The sequence below is a fragment of the Cuculus canorus genome, chromosome 2 (assembly GCF_017976375.1).
Source record: "Cuculus canorus isolate bCucCan1 chromosome 2, bCucCan1.pri, whole genome shotgun sequence".
NCBI lineage: Eukaryota > Metazoa > Chordata > Aves > Cuculiformes > Cuculidae > Cuculus > Cuculus canorus.
The window spans coordinates 99472136-99490842 of NC_071402.1; the positions used below are offsets into that span (position 1 = coordinate 99472136).

Below are 18707 nucleotides of genomic sequence, written 5' to 3' on the forward strand. Positions count from 1 at the left end.
AAAATTTCTCTGCTCTAATCAAATCATGTATCTGTGATGAAGCAAAAACTCTGGCAGAGCGGGAGATGGGAACTTGATCACTCTATGCTCAGCTTGTTGCTCCTTCTGCTGCAAAGCCATTCTTACTCTGCGTTATTGTAAAATGCCTTGAAAAGCTTTCCATTTTTAAAATCATTTGTACATTAAAAAAAATGGACAGAGGTACTGTAAAAGTTGGAAGCCATCAGTATTCATGTGATTTGCAGAAGAAGCAAGAAGGTTTATTTCAGACCTTCAGACAGCCTCTCTTCCTGCTGACTACTTTCCCCAAACACATAAAGTAGTCAGGGCTCAGCTCATGGATTGTCTCATTATATGTAAGTCCCACTTGGGACATACAGCTACATAGTGTGCTAGTGCACTATGTGCTTTGTCTACCTCTATCACTGAGTTTTCAGTTCCTTCTCTGTACTGTGGCCTTTGACTCTGATGGCTAATTAAATAGCAAGATGTCTTACATAAGATTTTTTTTCTCTTTTTTAAAGGAGTTCTTGGCAAAACAGAGAAATTAAGAATTGGAAATGTATTTATAGCAATTTTCATGGCAACAGAACAGAAAGTCCAACATTCATTATATGAATATGGCTCAGTATTTATAGCTCTCCAAATATTTACAGAGATAAAGCCTTTAAACATAGCCCCAGCTTTCTGTCTTCAGTAGCCATTTAAATAAATGTCATTTGGGTAGAAGTTAAAATTTAGGGGGAAAGCAACCATTTCTGGTCTAATACTATCTCACTGTTGTCTATGAAACCCAGAGGTATTTTGCCTGAAACTGCGTTGCCTCTGTCCCATGTGTTCATCTTGATTTACAGGAAGCTACCTCAAAAGCTTTGACCCTTAAGCAGAGGATAACCCTGGGGGTAGCTGAGCACTATGTTGCCCTTGAATTTGCAGGGGTGGGAATTCATAGTCATGCAGTTACTGCAGCACCAGTAACCCACCGAGTGATACCACGGCATCTGGGATGTGGATGATGTCTTGGTTTTGGAGAAGTCACTGTTGGATATTGGCAGTGGTGCTGTTCTGTGACTGGGACAGGCATTGGTGAGGGCATCACGCCCATCCCACGTGCGCTTATGCCACTTGACACACGCCCAAGGATCCTGGGCCAGCCTGTGCTCACTCACAAATGGGAGCTTGCTAGATGTGAGCTATGCGTCAGCAGTATAGCGAAAGGCAGGTTCACAAGTATAAGCTTGCCTGGAGTACCTGCCTGACAGTATGTAATAAGTTCCTGTTGCAGTGCTCCTGTGATTTATTTATTTATTTATTGACTTTTAAATGGCTATGGGTGTGACTGTCCATACTGAAAACTGTTATGGATGCTGAGGACAAATGTTTGAGTGGAAACTGAGTGAATTGAGGGGTTGGGTAGTTTCAGGGAGGGCACTATTGTGTTGGACTTGGCCCCAGACCCAAATTTTTACTGTACGGCTTCCAGAGCCTTTCTCTCTGTTGTCAGTGTGCGTTTACTTAATTGCAATTTGAAAGCTTCCTGTGCTTCAGCTTCATACTACTAAGGATCCCATCCAAATGCAGACACACTGAGGCTGCTACGGTAGAGAGCCCCAAAAGGTCACCTCTGGTGGCTGTGCTGTAGGACAAGCTCTCCAGGAGAAAAGTTGTCCTCCCCCTTAAAGATCAGCAGCTGTCCCGCTTGGGGAAGAGCAGGGCTGTTTGTGGAGACAAAAATGTTTTCATTTAAGTGAACTGCATGGCATGGGTGCCAACTCCATCCCTCCACAGGGGAACAACTCTTCTTGGCCCTGTCCTGCAAGACTTTGAAAGCTCCCCTAGATGCAATCTTAGAGATGGGCTGTGGTATGGGGATGGCTTCCTGCCTCCACTCTCCTGAAACTGGGACTGGGGAATGTGATGAGGCAACAAGGGTTAGGGGAAGGACATCTCTTTGGTCTCATGGTAAAAGCTGGCATGAGAGCAGTAATGATTTCCTGATGTCCCAATGAATAAGGTGCCCACGACTCGCAAATTTATTCTGTTAGTAACTCCTTTTTTGATAGGTATCCCTCTTGCGAGTTTCATAGTTCTAAGAGAAGTGTGATTTGGGTTGGTTTCTAGGTACATCTATTTTTAAGGAGGAAAATCCTTCCAAGAAATAGAGAGCAGCTTCTTGTGGCTGTTTAGACAAGATTTCATGGCTATGCTCAGAGCCAGCAGCCACGAAGGCTGTTTATCTGTGGGTAGAGACTGAAATTAGTTGTGAGCCAGTGACTGAGTGTACAGCATCTCTATTGCATTAGGATTAATAATTTCTCACAGCGTATTTGCAGATGTAAGTTTTATATAGATCTTTATTCATCTTGATGTGTACAGCTGCTCTTTTGATGCACTGTTGACTTAAAATCCAAGTGGCAGCACTAGAAAGTGCCACATAAAACACACTGCTGCTTTTTTTCCATTCACTCCTTCTCCTGTCCAGCTCTTGCCCTCTGCCCAGACTCAGCCCTTTGCAGGATCAAGCTATCTTATTTTTATTTGTGGACCAGCTCTGACTACGTTTGGATCCTAAAACAGAATTTGAATGAATCCAAGGAAAACAAGGAAAGCAGAAGAAAAACCTGTAGGAATTCTGTTACATTTTTATTTGGAGTAAGTGAAGGACTAAGGGGTAGTAGCATGAATTTTACCCTTTTTTTGGTTAACTGTGTCAGAAGAATTCAGCAGAAGCTATTAAAACCAGAGGATCACCTCAGCTCTTAAGGAGTTGTTTTATTTTCTGTTTTGTTGTTGTTTTTTTTTCTTTCTTGTATTGTGAAGTCTGTCTGCTCTGCTGTTTCGGATAAAACATTCCTGGTTTTCGCTTGTGCTCTCACCAGAGGACAGAGTATTCAGAAACATATGAGTAGCCCAAGTTTAGGACCTTCATTTTGAGTCCACACTGACAAGCTTTGCACCTCATCTGAAAACTGGCACCCCCTGTTGCATGCCTGGTTGCCATCAAGGGGAAGAGGTGTCAGGATGATGTGCATCCCTCAGTCCTGGATACAGTGTGGGCTGCAGTAGCATTCTTGGCCAGAAACCCTAAAATGCATGAAAGACGTGTGGGTGGTACAGCAGTGGCTGAAACATATCCATCTGCAGAGCATGAAGCTGAAGATGGAGAGAAACATCTGGAAAGAGACAGGGATGCTGCGAGACCCTGCAGCAAGGTGGGTGCTGCAGTGGTTTGTTTGTGCCCCGTGGATGCTGCATGTCTGTCTGAATCAGCGCTGCCAGGGCTGCCTCTGCCCCTATGGAGTCCTGCATCTCACAGCTCAGGGATGCTTGCCCTTGCCTGAACCCTGCTCTGTAGCACAGGGTACAGCTCCTTGCTGGTTTCCTGCCACTGCCCTGGGGCACACAGGGCACCCTTGATCTGCAAGAGGGCTGCCCAGCTTCCCGTTTGAGCAGAGAAGTCCGGTGTACTTTGAGTCCTGCTTAGTCAATAAGCTGTATCCCATGGCACTTTGTGTTAAGCCCTTTGGTTTGAGATTGGAGGCTGAGCAGAGAGCCTCTACAGTCCCTTGCCTCAGGGCAGCTGAGATGTGTTTTTTCCTCAAGCCTCCCCTTGCAAAGGAATTCAGAGCCAAAACAGTGCGGAATAGATAGAGGGGATTTTGTGATGAGGAGGGCAGTCTTCCTGTGTCTTTTTTTTAACTCAGAGGTGTAGGTTGCTGTCTCTCTGAGCCTTCAGCAGCAGGTCTGTGGGGATTTTCAGCCGAGGGATGCGGAGGCAGGGCAGTGCAGTGGCTGCCCAGGCAAAGGTCTGGCAGGATCTCTGCAGTGCACATGAAAGTGAATGCCTGAGTCTCCTGACATCGCCCTCAGTGCCTTCGCTTCACATGATAGTCATTGCCTGACTTACAAACTCAACTTTTCCCTCTCCCCATTTAAACCCATGATGAAATAGTTTATGTCTTTGAGTGCTTCTACATGGTAGCTAAAAGTAGATTCATTTTGTTAAAAATCAAATTGATGACCCTGTTTTTATGCATGCTTGGTCCTCACAGCTAAAATCAATACCCAAAATGCTTGGGCACTTTCTTTGTAGTTTAAAGATCTTGATGTTCAATTTGTTTTTAAAAAATTTGAGTACCCACTGATACTACTTTTGAGGCTGTATATTAGGAACATTTTTAAAACATGACAATTTGTTTCATTTGAACATTCATCATATGCAGTTACTGTAACAAAAAAAGTAAGACCTGCTGCTTGAGATAGTTAGCAATAAGGCTCTCTGTTGTGTAGCTCCTAAAGTTCTGACTTAAAGAGACAAGCAGCAATTACTTTAAAATTTTCACTGTTCTGTAGATCTTATCCCGTTTGGATAAGAAAACATTGGAATTACATTCCAAAACACTCATGGGAATAAAACGGGAAGAAGCCCCTTTTCCTCAGATGGGATGTCTAGTCTCACGAATGATTATCTCCAGACTGACCCAAGGTATCCTTGAACAGTTCTAGAAATGCAGCTGGGACAGATGAACGTTTAAGGCATTGCTGAGCATAAGTGCTACAATACCTGCTGGAAGCAATGTGGACATCAGTTACATGGTTGGATAAGAAGATGTTGCTATTGTTCTTACTATTTTTTAGAGGCATAAATGGATGTATTTACGTCTTGTCTTTATTATGTACCAAACAGAAAGAACAGACAGACATATGTAGATGTGTTGCTGATATGGATGCTACCTGTGGATATTTTTGGCACATGACTAAGGATGCAGCCCCTAGTAGCCTGGAGAGCGTCAAGCACAAGGTGCTGGCTAGTTAGAGAGTGAATGCTAAGTCCATGGTCGTGATCCACTTTTTTTTGTTAGTGGGAGCTCTGCCCTGAATGCATTGTAATGGACTAAGCCCTAAATCAGCTGCTACAGTCATTTAATGTATTTGCAGAGTCAGAGCCTTGGAGGAATGCAGCGCTGTAGGGTTTTTGCAGTGTTTTCCTGGAGCTCCAAGTAAGTACACTTAAAAGCTATTATGTAGTGTAGCTCCCTTTTTTTCCCTGGTGGCTGAGGGGATGCGGAGAGCATACCTGGCTGGTGTATCCCATCAGAACACGGCCATTCTTTCATTGGCCTCCAGGAGCCTCTCCAGGCATAGGAGCTTCTTGTTGTGTTAGGTAGCTATCGTAGCATTTCAACACATGCTTCAGTATAGCAAAAGCATAAAGCACTTGGAAGGGAGCATGCAGAATATTTCAGCTGCTTTTCTTAAAATAAATGCTATGGCTTAAATAGTAGAAGTTTTCCCTACAGACTTGAGAATAACCACCGATGCTGAAATAGCATTTGAGTTACTGGGCATGAAGTTTGCAAAAATTCCTCAAAACTCATAGCAAGGTTTGAGGAGGTTTTGCTTATTTTTTTTTTATAATGCTTGTGTTAAAAGCACTTCACCTCCTTCTGCTCATCGTTTTTCAAGTATGTTTAATTCTGATTACCAGATTTCATAGATAAGCTGCACGCGCACAGTTGAAATCCAGCCAGACTGGGTATGCTCATGTCTGTGATAAACCTCAGATTTTCATCTCTGTAGGACTGAATCAGATAATAACTTGCAGTTGGATGTTTGCTGCTAGGGGTGAAACAGTGTTGTTTCCCTCACGCTTTGGTGGCCACTGTAGGAAGATGCCTGATATTTAGCCTGGACACACATAAACATTCAGCCCCAATGCATACCGTGCAGCGTGTTTCAACAGGGAAGGGCTGGGATTTGCTTTGGCATCCTGCGCCAAGATGAGCAGCAATCTACTGGTGAGAATCAAGACCTGTTGGTGGGAGGGGACATTGCGAAAGCAATGACAGAGAGGTGTAGGAATCCCAGGGAAAGCTTAGTGCTGTGGAGCAGTTGCCCAGCCGTTGCAGCCTTTCCCTCGCTCTTGTGTAAGATGATGTAAGGTGACAAGGAACTTAACTGTCATCAGTCCTGTTCTGGAGTTAATTACCAGTGCCTGCATTGCTTTTGAAAGAATTAAAGGAGTGTATATAAGTTCTGCAGTTAAGTGTGATTTTGATCTTAGCAGCTTCAAACATATAAATGCAGATATCATTTGAGACCAGCTCAAATATTTTTAACAATATTGCTCAAAAAGCAAACGAACCAAGTAGTGGTCGGTCAGAAGAAGAGAATATGACCTACTTTCGTTTCAGAACCGTAAACACTGAAGACAGAAGTCTTACCTGCAAACTTAAGTTTTGCCTGCATCTTTCGTTTGTACTAAATCAGGCGACTGCTGTATCCTCACCTTTATTTGGGAATGGAAAATGATTAAAAAACATTGTGCACCTGATCCTTATTTGCACCTAAGTCCTGTTACCCCTTCGCAGTGCTGGGACATTTGGATCTACGTATTTACAAGCGAAGCATGTGTGGTGGGAAAAGCGGATCCCTTATTATGAATGCTGTAGCCGAGAGGAACCTTTGTCACCCATACTGAGCCACTGAGTTATTAAGAGAACTTCGGACTGTGTTGCACAGAGAAAAAGATAAAAATAGGGTGCCTGACGCATGCATCTCGTGTCGCACGCCAGGAAACAGAATCGTTATACCAGTACAGAATCATAGTATTCCAGAGCACACGTGGAAAATACACATGGGTATGAATGCATGAGATCTTTCCTCACCAAGAAAAACACTCAGTCTCCCTTTTCCCCCGTCCCATTTTGCATGTCTTGTTTGATATTCCCTTTACCTGTTGACAAATCCAATGGCTTAGAGTTCTACAGCTCTGCCTTTACAGCCACTGCTCCTCTCATCATCTTACTGATGTGACAGTAGTACTGCTCTCCTGTATTTTGAGGGAGCTGCAGAATATATTCTTGCTGCACCCAGCTAGAGTAAGGAAAATCTTGCCCATTCTTCAGACATTTGCCATGTCCCGAAAACTGCCAAAGCTCAGCTCTGTCTGTCACAGAAATAGCACGCTGGGTGCATAATCTAAAATTAGTCATCCACACTATGTGCCCCTTTAAATGTTAATCCTTGCATCATTTTCTTCTATTGCTTCTGTTCGCATACACATTTATGTGACATAATATAAAAGTAAATAAGGTGATGCAGTAGGTAAAACTCATGCTGGAAATAGATGCCACTGACCACAGAATATGACATAAAACTTACAGTGACATGACTGTGGATTTTGCCTGTTTTGAGGGCAGCAAAATCAACTATATAGTCAACTAGATAGGGATTACTTTAGTCTTTCTGGATGTTTTTGACACTTGCCAGCTCTTGAAAACTCATGTTCCTTCACTGCTGTAGCCAGTATTTGCTTTCAGGCACAGAAGTAGCTGGCAGGGAGTAAATAACTGTGGGTAATATATCCAAAGCAAAGCCCAGCGCTGCTGTGTGACAGGGCTTTTAAAACAAACAAGCATTAATTTAGTTTAAAACTCACTAAACTTAAAAAGCAGCGGATGACATGCACCTGAGATCTTATTATTTATTTTCCACCATATCAACATTTCTAGAGGATGGCTGGTGTGTGAAACTGAGGACTTTGGGTGTTTGATCATCTCTTGGTAGGAAACCAGGAGGCTCAGGACTAGGTTACAAAGTACAGCAGCAGCTGAGTTCAGGTTTAAAGATAAAGCCTGTAATAGCAGAACCGAGACCAACATTTTTTGACCCCTTTTCCTGGATTTAGTAGAACATATGGGTACCTTGGTGTGTGAATTTGCTTTTACTGAATTGAGTTTTGAGTTACTCGCTAGTCTATTTTTACCTTTTTAGCAGCCTTGTAATTAAATATGTGTTTGTTTTAATTTTACACTCTCTGTAAAAAGCACCATCCATGATGAGTCGGAGAAGTGAGTGCTAATACATAGAAATTTAAGCGGATGGTGTGTCACACTGTCTTACTTTTCCCCCCTGCAAACCTTCCACTCGTGATCAAAAGTACTCTGCATTACTCTGCATTTCCTCCATCAGCTTGGCATTGCTACTGACACTGTGGAGATGCTGAGGTAGGGTGGGATCAGTCTGGGCTGAATCCAGGTCACTCTGCGTGCACCTGTGGTGGTAGCAAACAGTCAGTGCTGTGAGACGGCAGGCACAGGCAGTGGTGAGTAGGGTGGTGACTTCCCCATGACCACCAGCTGTGATAGGAGCCCACCTGTGATTGTCCACTCCCAGCTCAAGCAGCATTTCCATCTGTGGGGGTTAAAATCAGAAAGCCCTCTTTTTGCAGCATGGCACTAATATTGGTGTCAAGGGTCATAGGTGGGAGTTGTTTTGTGTGGAGCTGAACTGAGACGTGCTGCCTAGAGCACCCTGCTGAAAGCAAGATGCCGGCTTGGCTCTGCTTTTCTCTCTGTTTCCATTTGCCAATACTGCAGATTTTCAAACTGTGCCTGATGTGTTTTCTGTTTGACAACACTGATGTGGAAACCCCTCATATCATATCACAACTCCTTGGCTCTGAGCTCCCTTTGTGTGGTGTCTCAGCAATACAGAGCTCATAAAATACTGTAGTGCTGGAAATGAGCCTCGTTCTCTGTCCCTGCATCCTCTAAGCATCCATAGGCTTTAGGTAAGGGTGTAAAAATGGCTACACCAAATCAAACAAATGAAAGTGCTTCTGTTTTCCTTTTGGCTCTACCAACCAAAGCCTGAGATGAAAAGTCTACAGTGTGTGTGATCATTGATAAAGATGTGTCTAGGCACAATGTCCTTCCTTGCTCATGCACCGATCACTGTGGTACCTGAAACACGTGCCTGTTTGCACTCACCAGAATTTTGCCATGCCCAAGGAGCAAAAGTGACTTGAGAAGCTCGACATGAGCCGGCAATGTACGCTTGCAGCCCAGAAAGCCTATGATATCCTGGGCTGCATCAAAAGAAGCGTGGCCAACAGGTTGAGGGAGGTGATTCACCCCCTCTACTCCTCTCTCATGAGACCTCACCTGGACTATTGTGTCTAATTCTGGAATCCCCATCATAAGAAAGATCTAGAACTGTTGGAATGGGTCTAGAGGAGGGCCTCAAAGATGATCAGAGGGCTGGAGCACCTCTGAGAGGACAGGCTGAGAGAGTTGGGGTTGTTCAGCCTGGAGAAGAGAAGACTCCAGGGGAGACGTTATAGTGACCTTCCAGTACCTGAAGGGGCTACAAGAAAGCTGGGGAGGGGCTTTCTACAAAGGCACGTAGTGATAAATGAGGAGGAATGGCTAGAAATTAAAGGGGGGAAGATTTAGACTAAATATTAGGAAGAAATTCTTCATAGTGAGAGTGGTGAGGCACTGGCACAGGTTGCCCAGTGAACCTATGGGTGCCACATCCCTGGAGGTGTTCAAGGCCAGGTTGGATGGGACTTTGAGCAGCCTAGTCTGGTGGAAGATGTCCCTGTCCATGGCAAGGGGTTTGGAACTGGGTGGTCTATAAGGTCACTTCCAACACAGACCATTCTATGAATCTATGATTCTGTGTTTCTATGATATTTGTTCTTAACAGCATCCTTGCTGTCAGATAGTGTCTCTCCCTGGAGAGAGGGGTCATTTTATTATGAAGCCACAAATTACTTTTTAAGACTTAAGGAGAGTGAAAGGAAGCAAAATATGACTATCAAGACCTTTTGATATAAGTTTCACTACTTGCTTTGGGCTTTATTTATCTTTGAACTTGGCATGCACTGTGAACTAAAAATGTTGCTCCTCACCACATTGTGATCAGTGGTCTAATTTTGGTCTATCAGATTTAGTGATGATGCAGTGATAACTCAATATCCAAACCTAGCTGAAGCATTCATAGAGGAAACTATACCTGCAACAAAGTGAGCAGGTTTAGTCTGTGTCCTGGTTTAGCACACACCACCACCTCCCCAGCCCACCCTGAGCCGGGATATTAACCATACTAGGCAGCTTTATCCCAGTTCCCCCTCACATAAAAAAGGGCGAAGGGAAATGAGAGAAAGAAGACTTGCAGGTTGGAAACTAAAATTAAAACAGCTTTAATGAAACAACAATAAAAGGAAGATAATAATGTTAATAAGAAAAGAGTAAAATACATACAAGTATACAAAACCAATTCAAACTTCCCAGATGACATCACCACTGATGCTGCAGGGCAGGTGTGGGGGAGATCCCAGACAGAGTTCAGCAGGACTCAGGAACACATGGATGGGCTCAGGTTCAAGTGCAAACAGGCAAAGTCCTCCTTGAACATTGGCCATTGAAGAAAAGGGGTGGCCCTTATGATCCCTAAGCTTTTATACTGAGTATGAGGCATATCGTATGGCGTGGAATACTTTGTTAGTTAGGTTTGGGTCACCTGCCCTGTCTGCTTCTCCCAGCAGGTTCTGGGGCCTCTCTGCACACCAGTGGACCATTACCTTGGCGATAACTATCAGACTTATAACTTTGAAGGCAATCACTGCATTGGTAAATTGTGTTGGTAAACTTCAGGAGCTGAAGCTTTAAAAGAGACTTAGCTGAAAAGTCAGAGTGTATGTTCTGCTTTAGCTCAAATTAGAACCCTCTGCGATGGTGCATCTGTTGGGACAGCCCATCTTGCCTGTGTTCCTCTCTCCTATAGTCATTGCATCCTCCCTTCCATTGGAATGGGGCTTTGCAGCTAACCACTACAAGATAACTATATTTGTGATACTCATTTCCTAGCGTCAGGCAGCAGTGTTAAGTGGAGGTTGGAGTTGTCCCAAACAGCTCCACCCATGGTCTCCTTAGCACCAGCATGAACCCAGAGTAGCTTCTTCAGGAGATGGTGGGGATGAGGTCAGATTCTGCTCCTGCTCTGTCCCCACCCTGCGGCAGAAATAACTCTTGTCATCAGAACAGTCGCTGTAACATGGATGAGGTTCAAGTCAGGCCCACTAGCTTCAATGAGATTTTTGTGCGATTATAACAAGAATTTGACACACATGGTGAGCTACTAGTCCTGTATATGTGATCTGTCTCCACGCTGTACCAGGAGGTATTCAACAGTGTAAAAATCAGTTAATGAGGAGACATGTCCCATGCAGCAGCCTTCTGCTGCACTAGGGATGACCCAGGAAGCTCAGGGATGGATGAGCTGTGTCCTTTTCCGCATGCAAACTCCACTGGTTTTGCCACACTCAGTACTGGGAGGGAACATTTACTTCATTGTGGGTTTTTTGCTAAATGTCATGGCAGAATTTATGCAAACTTTTCTGTGTACGTGGCAGGTGTGCTCAAAAGCTTACCCCATCTAAAATGCCTCAGGTCCTTTAGGATAATGAGACATTTTCTGAGTGCACCTTTTTATTGTACCAGTATTATGTTACAGGAAAAATAGAAGGGAGGAACTTAACACACAGCACCTGTCACAAGTTCTCTTCTTGAATTAGGCTCTCCTGCTTATAAAAATTTAATTGATTCCTAGCAGTTTATGTGCATGGTGCTCAGTGGGCGTTTTCTGTTCTCTTGCCAGCTACATGGTTACTTAGAAAGTGAGCCACTCACGCTACAGCTGTTCATTGGGACTGCAGACGACCGCCTGCTGCGACCCCATGCTTTCTACCAGGTTCATCGCATCACTGGGAAGACCGTTTCCACCACCAGCCACGAAACAATACTTTCCAACACCAAAGTCCTGGAAATCCCACTTCTTCCAGAGAACAACATGAGAGCAATGTAAGACTCAAGCACTGTATCTGACTCTCAAGCACTTTATCTGACTCTTAGCAGTTTCCTCTTGGTTACCCCACTTGATTTCTTCTGTGGTGTTTTGGGGGTGTGTGTGTTTGTATACTATTTTCCTTCTTCTTTTTTTTAGTTTTTTTTCTCTGTAATAGTAGGTTTCCACAACTTGTTGGGACAAATTGCCCCTGATCAGCTTAACAACAAAATGGGCTTCACAAATATTTATGACAACTGATTGCTTTCATTCTAGAGTTTCAGCCAATGTGCTTATTTGCCATTTAAAATAAGTATCTCGGTTACCAAGCTGTAAATATCTCCTACCTCAGCTCCTGCATTTAGTTTCTAAATATGACACCTCTTGCTCCTATACGCACTAGCACAAGGAACAGTGACTATTAAAATTTACCTTTGCGTGTCAAAGGAAACTCTTAAAGAGCATTTGCAAGTACCCTAGTGGTTTTTGAGATTAATAAAACTACTCTTACTTCTTATGTAATAAAAATAAGCATTTTTCATGGCATTTGTTCAGAAGCAAGGCTTCTAGAACTATGAAGAGGAGTGAAAATGATACAACTTACAGACTGGATTTACTAAACTGTGGTAAGTTTAGTCCTATGCAGAAAAATAGGCATGGGCGTCTTAGGGTCTCTGAATTAGTAGGAGTTTGAATGATAATTAAATGCCTTCTAGGTCCATTACACACAGGTAAATTTCGTTATAAGTTTGTGCATAAAGGGTGAAATACTCCTCTATGTATGTGACATGCATGAGACCCTTCAATGTAATCCTGTCCTCTCTGCCCACCTCATTCAAATTATCTTAACCCTTATCCAAGATGTCTGCTTTGGGAGAAACGTGTGTGTGTCTGCGTGCTTGTATAACTCTTGATGTGTGTATGAATGTGAATGTATTCATATTTATATATAGATGCATGCACCTTTGTGTGTGTATTTATAAGGAGATTGAAAGATAACTAAGTAGATAGACAGAAAGCAAGCAAGAAATCCTGGCCCCAGCAAACCAGATACCATGGGAGAATCCCAGGGAGCTTACTAAAACAGCAATTTCACTGCTTGTTATTCATAACATTTTCTGTGCATTAATAAACTGAAAAATGATATCAGACTCCTGGAGTCCTTCCACATGTAGTGGTTTGTTAGAAACTGGTTTGCAGTGTCATGTACGACATGCCCCAGAGTACCTTATGTAAATAGAAGGGCTAGAATGTGCTTAGCTGCATTGCCAGGTGGGCTTAGGGTGATCACTCAAGACCTGAGGACCTCTGTCAGTGCATTGTGTTAAAAGTCGTGGCAAGCCTGCAAAATTATTGGTTGCATTTGTTTTCATCAGAAGCTGGCATGACCTCATTGAAGTAATTATTATTGAGGAATTTTCACCAATTTGTACACATGTAATATTTGTTTGGCCCTTTATTTATGCAGTTTGAGTAACATTTTTGGCTAGCTAGGAACATGATTACCGTTTCAATCGTCTGTATCCCTAGAATAAAGGTAGTTAGCAGTTTGGGAGCCAAGCTGAATGTTTTCATGATGTGCATGTGAGATAGTAGTAGAGCTCTCTCAAGAAATACAAACAGTGCTTTGACATATATAAGCCTTACACTTCAGTAGTCTAAAACCTCATGTATGACTAATAATGAGTTGAAATTTGAAGCCAAGGACTCTTTTTCACACGTATTTTTTGTGTTCAGGCCTTGATTCAGTGCAACTCCAAAGCTCATCTGCACGTTTAAAGTTTTGCACATTTAGCGACTCTTATTGACTCCAGATTTTAATGTCTATGACATTACAAGTCTGAATTTAAATGCTTTTTTTCCCTCTGAACTTCCCTGGATCTGAGCTAACTGCCATTAAGTACTTATTATTTGTTTCACGAGTGTTGCTATAGGAGAGACAATATTGAGAAGTGCACTGTTTCATCCATGTCATGGATCTCTGCGTAGAATTTTGACATGGGTACAAATATTTCGTACTTCTTATGGCTACACCTGCTAATATGTGTTGTTAAGAAGCTTTATACTTTCATTAGTTTCTTTGATCATATCAGCAAGGGCCTTTTTGTTATTCTGAAATTCAGACTCGATAAAAAACGCAGATCAAAACCGTGCTACCATAGTTCTTGTTTGCAGTTTGCTACAGAGCAGAGCTTCAAAGGCCTGGAGGGAGAATTAAACGTTTTGAATGCAAAATAAAATTAAACTATGAATATTCAGTGCAATAATGCATGCCAGAGACCAGTACCCAGAAGAAATTGCTATATAGGCTTTGTAGTTGTAGCCAAAGCAGAGATATTTTTGCAGTGGATTTTTGAGTGTGTATGTTTGTATATCTTTTGTTCTGGGAACCTCCTCTGTTGAAGTTTGCTTTGACAAAAATCCTGACTTCTAAACTCATCCGTGAGAAAACCAACGTTTTTTAAAAAGCAGAGAGAGGTCAGGAGTAATAATAGTTCTATTTGACATAAAGTACGTTTTTCCCTAATGTGGAGGGAGGACTCTGAGTAGCTTATTTCGCGCAGAGCTTCAGCTGGGGAGGCATTTCAAACTCATTCAAATGTAAACACATTGACAGTAGAATAGACCTCAAGGAGAGCTGTATTCATTAATAAGTATTTTCAAGACTTTGCCCTAAAATAAAAATCACGTCAGATTTTTGTCTAAATCAGCTGTAACAAGTGAAATTTTAAGTAATTCTGCCTTCTAGATTACTAACACTTTGTGCATTACCCATTGACTTTTCTAGTCTTGCTCTTTGTTTGGGCTTTAGTTAATCTGTAAGCACCATCCTTCCGGTTTGTGTAGGAGAGGAAGGATCTTGTAGATTTTCATCCTCTGGGAACTGAAGTAACATCCTAAATTTATGTGCTCAATAGCAGCTATTACCTTTTGCTTCTGGTAGCCCTGGCTTAGCTACTTATGGATGCAAGTTCTAGGCTTAACAAAGTCTACTGTGATCAGCCTGGTCATTGGCTTGTGTCTGACTTAGTTATTTAAGAAGGATGTACAGGAGAGAGGGAAGATATTACACACTTCTGTCTTCCTGAAGAAATAAATTCAGTTGCTCTGGGTTTCCTTTTGGATAGCATCGACTGTGCTGGGATCTTAAAGCTCCGAAACTCTGACATCGAGCTGCGCAAGGGAGAGACAGACATCGGTCGGAAAAACACTCGTGTGCGGCTGGTCTTCCGGGTTCATATCCCACAGGCAAATGGCAGGACCATCTCCTTACAAGTAGCCTCCAATCCCATTGAGTGCTGTAAGTAGCAAAAAAATATCCTTCCCTTGTCGAGTGTTGTGCCACCCCACATACAGTCTTTATTTAGTGATATGCTATACATTGGGTTTGCTTTACCTGTCTAGTTGGTGAGCCTTAATTGCTTTCCGAAAGCATGTTGTTCATACTGGAGACAAAATACCTATGTCTTAGAAAAAAATGTGTAGCTTTGTGCATTGATTTCTATAGGAAAGAACGCACTTGTGGCTTCAGAAAACCAGAAAACCTCCACTAACCAGGTTTCCACCCTGGGGTCTCTTTAACTGAGCAGGCTGCATTTTATCAGATACACTAGGGCACCCTCCAGAGATACCTGTATCATTCTTGCTTTGTAAGCCTCATCAGTCTCCAAAGCAACAAAAAACTTGCTTTGTGTAGCATTAATAATCCAGCATAAGTGGTGGATTTCAGTCTAACTCCCAATGCTAATTTGATCAGCTGGATGGATGATGGATGGACACAATTTTTTAAGGTTTTGTTGGAATCCATAAAGTGGAGCTTTTTGATGCTGACATGATAGGGAATAACTTAACATCTAGCGGGTATGTGGGGGGTGAGCTTTGGAGGTGGGAAGCAGAGGGGGTTGAGAGGAAAGCTTGACCATCTTCAGCTTCATGCGCTCTGGAGGGTCACATCTGCACTTGTCTCTGTGTCATTGCGTCATTGCCAGGCTGGAGTCCCGCACAATGTGTCTGGAAGGATCTGGAACATATCAACATCTGATCTGTTGGAGGCATGTTGCTTTTTCAGTGATCGTTAATGGAGAGGCTTCAGGAAAGAGCATCCCTACATTCCTTTTGCAAAAGAATGGCATTGTTGACACTTTCAAACTGGAGACAGTGTTCCACCCTTTCGCCTAGGGTAGCACCACTGCCGCTCTGGTAGTCCAAGTCTATAAGGGAGGCAGAAGCTGTAGGAAAGGTTAGTGCTGTTAGGCCAACAGGTATAGCTTATCTCCTTCACTGTCATCCGTTTAAATAAACAAATGGGCATTGGTAGTTGGAAGGGAGTTACATTAAGATAAGCCTATGTTATTCATGAAGTACAGCAGAGCCTCCTTACCTATAGCAGACAGCTGGCATAAAGCCTTGACTTCTATCCAGGCTATATATGAGATTAATAATTTGTCCTTTGTTTCTTATTCAAGGACAAGTTCTAGGCTGTCTGGCAAAGCAAAAAAAGCTTCATCCTGCTCCTGTTAAGTTGATGAGAGCTTTTTGATTGCTATGTAGCAGAATAGGGTGCAATTTCAATACATCTTAGAATCATAGAATCATAGAATCACCAGGTTGGAAAGGACCCACTGGATCATCGAGTCAACCATTCCTAACACTCCCTTAAACCATGTCCCTAAGCAATTCATCATCCTTAAACACCTCCAGGGAAGGTGACTCGACCATCTCCCTGGGCAGCCTGTTCCAGTGTCCGATGACTCTTTCCATGAAGAATTTTTTTCTGATATCCAGCCTGAACCTCCCCTGGCGGAGCTTCACACTATTCCCCCTTGTCCTGTCCTCGTCCCTTGGCAGAAGAGGCCAGCTCCCTCCTCTCCACAACCTCCTTTCAGGTAGTTGTAGAGAGTAATAAGGTCTCCCCTCAGCCTCCTCTTCTCCAGGCTAAACAAGTCCAGCTCTCTCAGCTGCTCCTCGTAAGACTTGTTCTCCAGCCCCCTCACCAGCTTCATTGCTCTTCTCTGGACACACTCCAGAGCCTCAACATCCTTCTTGTGGTGAGGGGCCCAGAACTGAACACAGTACTCAAGGTGCGGTCTCACCAGTGCTTAGTACACAGGGAGAATAACCTCCCTGGACCTGCTGGTCACACCTTTTCTGATACAAGCCAAGATGTCGTTGGCTTTCTTGGCCACCTGGGCACACTGCTGGCTCATCTTCAGTCGGCTGTCAACCATTACCCCCAGGTCCTTCTCCTCCGTGCAGCTCTCCAGCCACTCTTCCCCCAGTCTGTACCACTGCACAGGGTTGTTGTGCCCCAAGTGCAGAACCCGGCATTTGGCCTTGTTGAACCTCATGCCATTGGCCTCAGCCCAGTGGTCCAGCCTGTTCAGATCCCTTTGCAGAGCCTCCCTACCCTCCAGGAGATCCACACTTCCTCCCAGCTTAGTGTCATCTGCAAACTTGCTGAGGGTGCACTCAATGCCTTCATCCAGGTCATTGATAAAGACATTGAACAGAGCTGGACCCAGTACTGAGCCCTGAGGAACCCCACTTGTGACTGGCCTCCAGCTGGAGTTAACCCCATTTACCATTTTATCTTGATCTGGTCAGTGCGAAAGTACCAAGCTCATGAAGCCACTGAATATGAAGCCAGTTGGATTGGTATCAGTGAACTTCAGTTTTGAGGGTTGTGTAACAAGCAAAAGCATGGTATGTGCCTCCTACAAGAAGCGGAAAACAGTAGAAAAAATAAATGCTAGTGTTATTTCCAGTGCAGAATGTGGAATAAGCTGGTGCCAAAAAAAACTTTATGCATCTCCTAGTGCATGTGACACCAGGGGGAACCGTGTAATCTGGATAAAATGTCACGTCATCCCTTGAAGCATAGCCACACTTGTTCCATGTCCCAGTTGCGAGGGATAAAATATGTGCCACAAGAAAACTGAGTTCTATTTGCACGAATCCACTTCTGCTTTGGCACTGGTGTGCTGGTGGAAATAGACTCGCTAAAGTGTGAACTTCTGCTGGATTGCGAGGCCCATGGCTGCTGCTGCTGCAAGTCAATTTGCAGAAATGACAATACAGTGTACAGTGACTGAAGCATGTTTTGGACATGGATGGTTATCTTGTCACATGTGCCTTGTAAACACACAGATATGTGTTCTCAATAACATAACAGAAAATTATTTTAAATAAACATATTTCAATAAACATATACTTTTTGATATAGTAAAGCTCAAGCTGAGTTTTAAAATCTGTGCTGCTATGTTTGATAACCCTATTGTTTATGATCAAGGCGCTTGAAAACTGACCATGCTTCCTGCAAATGTTCTGACCTTTCTTTGTTGCTATATCAAATTCAGCTTATCTTAATAGGGTAAGCATTAAGTTACTTATTAATGCAATATTTACTTATTTGTGAGTGTGTGTTTGTGGTTGCATTTTTTTTATCTTCTTTAAAACTCTCCAGCTCAGAGATCTGCCCAAGAACTGCCTCTGGTGGAGAAGCAAAGCACTGACAGCTTTCCTGTTACTGGAGGGAAAAAAATGGTACTGACTGGCCATAACTTTCTGCAAGACTCCAAAGTCATCTTTGTGGAGAAAGCACCAGGTATGTGTCTTCAATCTAGACTCCAGTCTGCCTTTTTCCCCCGTTTTAAAATCTCTGCCAAATGATGAAAGCCTAAATATGGTAATGACATTGTCTTCTGCACATAATATGTTTTCCATGTTACTGAACGAAGCTGTGAAAGTCATCTGAGCCGTGCCTTACGCTGGGGTTTCACATTGTGGCAGGTGTAGTTATGGGCAGACAATAGCAATATTGAAGGTTGATGTTTGGCATTTGTTTTTGTAGAAAACTATGACTGTACCAAGTAGGACCTGTGAAAAGTGTTTGAAGCCTCTGGTGGCATATCCCCATAAAACCTGCAAGGTGGTGCATCTTAAACCTTTTTGTAATTTGTGGAAGAGGGAGTGGTGTTGCTGCTGATGTGTGTGCACGTGTCTCCTTCTGTGGCAGTTGAGACCGTGGGCACTTAGAATCTCTGCTGTGCGGAGGGCTTGCAGCACACTTGCGC

At 43.2% G+C, this 18707-nt stretch overlaps 1 protein-coding gene across 7 annotated transcripts in view; it reads left to right on the plus strand.

Annotated features, from left to right (window-relative positions):
- The window catches only part of NFATC1 (nuclear factor of activated T cells 1), a 115414-nt gene that overhangs the window by 34995 nt on the left and 61712 nt on the right, over nt 1–18707 (plus strand). For all 7 annotated transcript variants that reach the window (XM_054059042.1, XM_054059044.1, XM_054059047.1 and 4 more), the window contains exons 4-6: nt 11449–11651; nt 14763–14935; nt 18098–18238. In XM_054059042.1, the coding sequence (XP_053915017.1) occupies nt 11449–11651; nt 14763–14935; nt 18098–18238 (517 nt within the window). The remainder of the gene's footprint in view (nt 1–11448; nt 11652–14762; nt 14936–18097; nt 18239–18707) is intronic.